General features: G+C 30.5%; 1 protein-coding gene across 1 annotated transcript; it reads left to right on the top strand.

The window, feature by feature from the left end:
* The first annotated feature begins 929 nt into the window (after positions 1-929).
* Positions 930-1527, top strand: LOC149213664 (uncharacterized). The gene has a single exon (XM_089390783.1). The coding sequence runs from the start codon at positions 997-999 to the stop codon at positions 1390-1392; it is 396 nt and encodes a 131-aa protein (XP_089246909.1). The 5' UTR covers positions 930-996; the 3' UTR covers positions 1393-1527.
* Positions 1528-1862: the final 335 nt, after the last annotated feature.

The raw sequence follows: 1862 nt of genomic DNA, 5'->3' as shown, positions 1-1862 counted from the left end.
CCATGATATGAAGACAATCTTTGTGACAAAGAGACATAGGACCATGATTGACCATGGTTGATTTTCATATTGAGACAATCTTTGTCACAATATGACGTTGGAGCATGGTTGTCACAATGTGACATTGGACCATAAAACAATCTTTTTTACAATGTGACCATAGTTATTGACCATGTTTGATTTTCATATTTAGACAATCTTTCTCACAATGCAATTTTGGACCATAGTTGACCATTGTTGATCTTTATTTCTCATTAATTACATGACAATAAAACTATCCATTCTTAAATTACTCACACATTCCAAATTAACATTATTTAACTATTATATATTGGGTGAGTGAATTTTGATTAGAATATAATGAAACAATATTTTACCCTACTATTTTTTTTTATTTAAATTATATTTTTAATGCCTAAATAAATTCATGTCTCTAAAAAAATCCCTAAATCATATATACAAAGTTCATAAATTAAATATGTAATTCCAATAATTTTTTATTAAATTCTAAGTAAATTTGACTACAGACTATACTTGAAAAACCTCCAACAACGTAAAAGTATTAAACTACGAATTCATAGTCAACTAAACATCAGTAGAATACATATCATGATCTGCGATGTGATTTTCCGTTTTTTACAATTAGTTAAAAAATTATCACGTAAAATTTCCATGTAGAAAACTTTTAATTTTAAGAAAAGTAACGTGGAATATGACGTATGGCGATGATCGTCACATAGCGGAACCAAACTTTCGTTATCCGAATCGAATTAGTGTAGTTGATTTGAAGCGAATATGTAACACGATGACTACTTAAAAAATTAATTAATTTTACTTGCTTATTATCTAAGCTACTTATGCTTATTAATTTTACTTGCTTATTATCTAAGCTACTTATGTATGACTATATATAGCCATTTAGCCCACACATTGTTTGCTGCAAGGTATAGATATCCACTTACATCTGAAGTAAAATTTTAGATTTCTGTGGCACTTATGGCAACCAAATCCAAGGTTCAATTCTCTGAGACTCCTGACCAACACAACAATTCAGAGGAGCAGAGTTCTGGTTGGAGTTCATGGCTTTTTGGTGGGTGGAGATCTAAGGATAGTCATAAGGAAAATCACAATTCTTCGCAAGGTCATAACTCAGTGCAGGCTTCTGCTAATGTTGGAGAACACCATGTAGCACATCCAGCTAAAGCTGCTCACGATGTTAAACCAGCGGCGGAGGACCATGCAGCACATCCGGCTAAAGCTACTGACGATGTTGAACCAGTGGCTGAGGACAAAGAAGCGAAAGATTTCATTGAAAGACGGCGGAAGAAGTTAGACACGGAGAGGTTGATGTCCATGAAGAGGGTGGAAAGCATGCTCAATAGAGGCCTCTAACGAGAGGGCATGAAAAACTGAAAAGCCGTCGTCACAGTTTATTTTATGGTAATGTTTGCATGAAGTAGTTATTTTCATCTATTGTTCTATTTGATATTGTATTGTGATTACAATATTAGCTTTGTAATGGTTGTAAAACCTCGCTAATATTTGGTATCTTATTATAATTTGTATTTGGTATGATAATATAAATTGTGGAAATAATTTGTGTGTATTATACTTTTTTTTATGTGGAATTTCTTTATTGTGTTAATTTTTTTTTGAGGGAGGGGTGTTTGTGATATGGAATCATCATATCCATATAAATATTTTATTATTTTGAAAAACTATAGTAGTGATTTGCTTTTAATTAAATATATTTAATATAGTGTAAATAAGTTGTTTTATGTGCTTAATTTTTATAAAATTTTAAATATAAAACTTTAAAGTGAAAATAAGAAATAAAAATTATTTTAAGTAATTTTTAAAAT

This window comes from Pinus tabuliformis, chromosome 1_1, assembly GCF_031772625.1.
Source record: "Pinus tabuliformis cultivar Carrire ecotype Pingquan chromosome 1_1, CPIR1, whole genome shotgun sequence".
Taxonomy (NCBI): Eukaryota; Viridiplantae; Streptophyta; class Pinopsida; order Pinales; family Pinaceae; genus Pinus; species Pinus tabuliformis.
This window is presented reverse-complemented; position numbering and strand designations above follow the sequence as displayed.

What these genes read in the sequence shown, in the direction of transcription:
- LOC149213664 (XM_089390783.1), top strand. Translation starts at nt 997, where the DNA reads ATGGCAACCAAATCCAAGGTTCAATTCTCTGAGACTCCTGACCAACAC.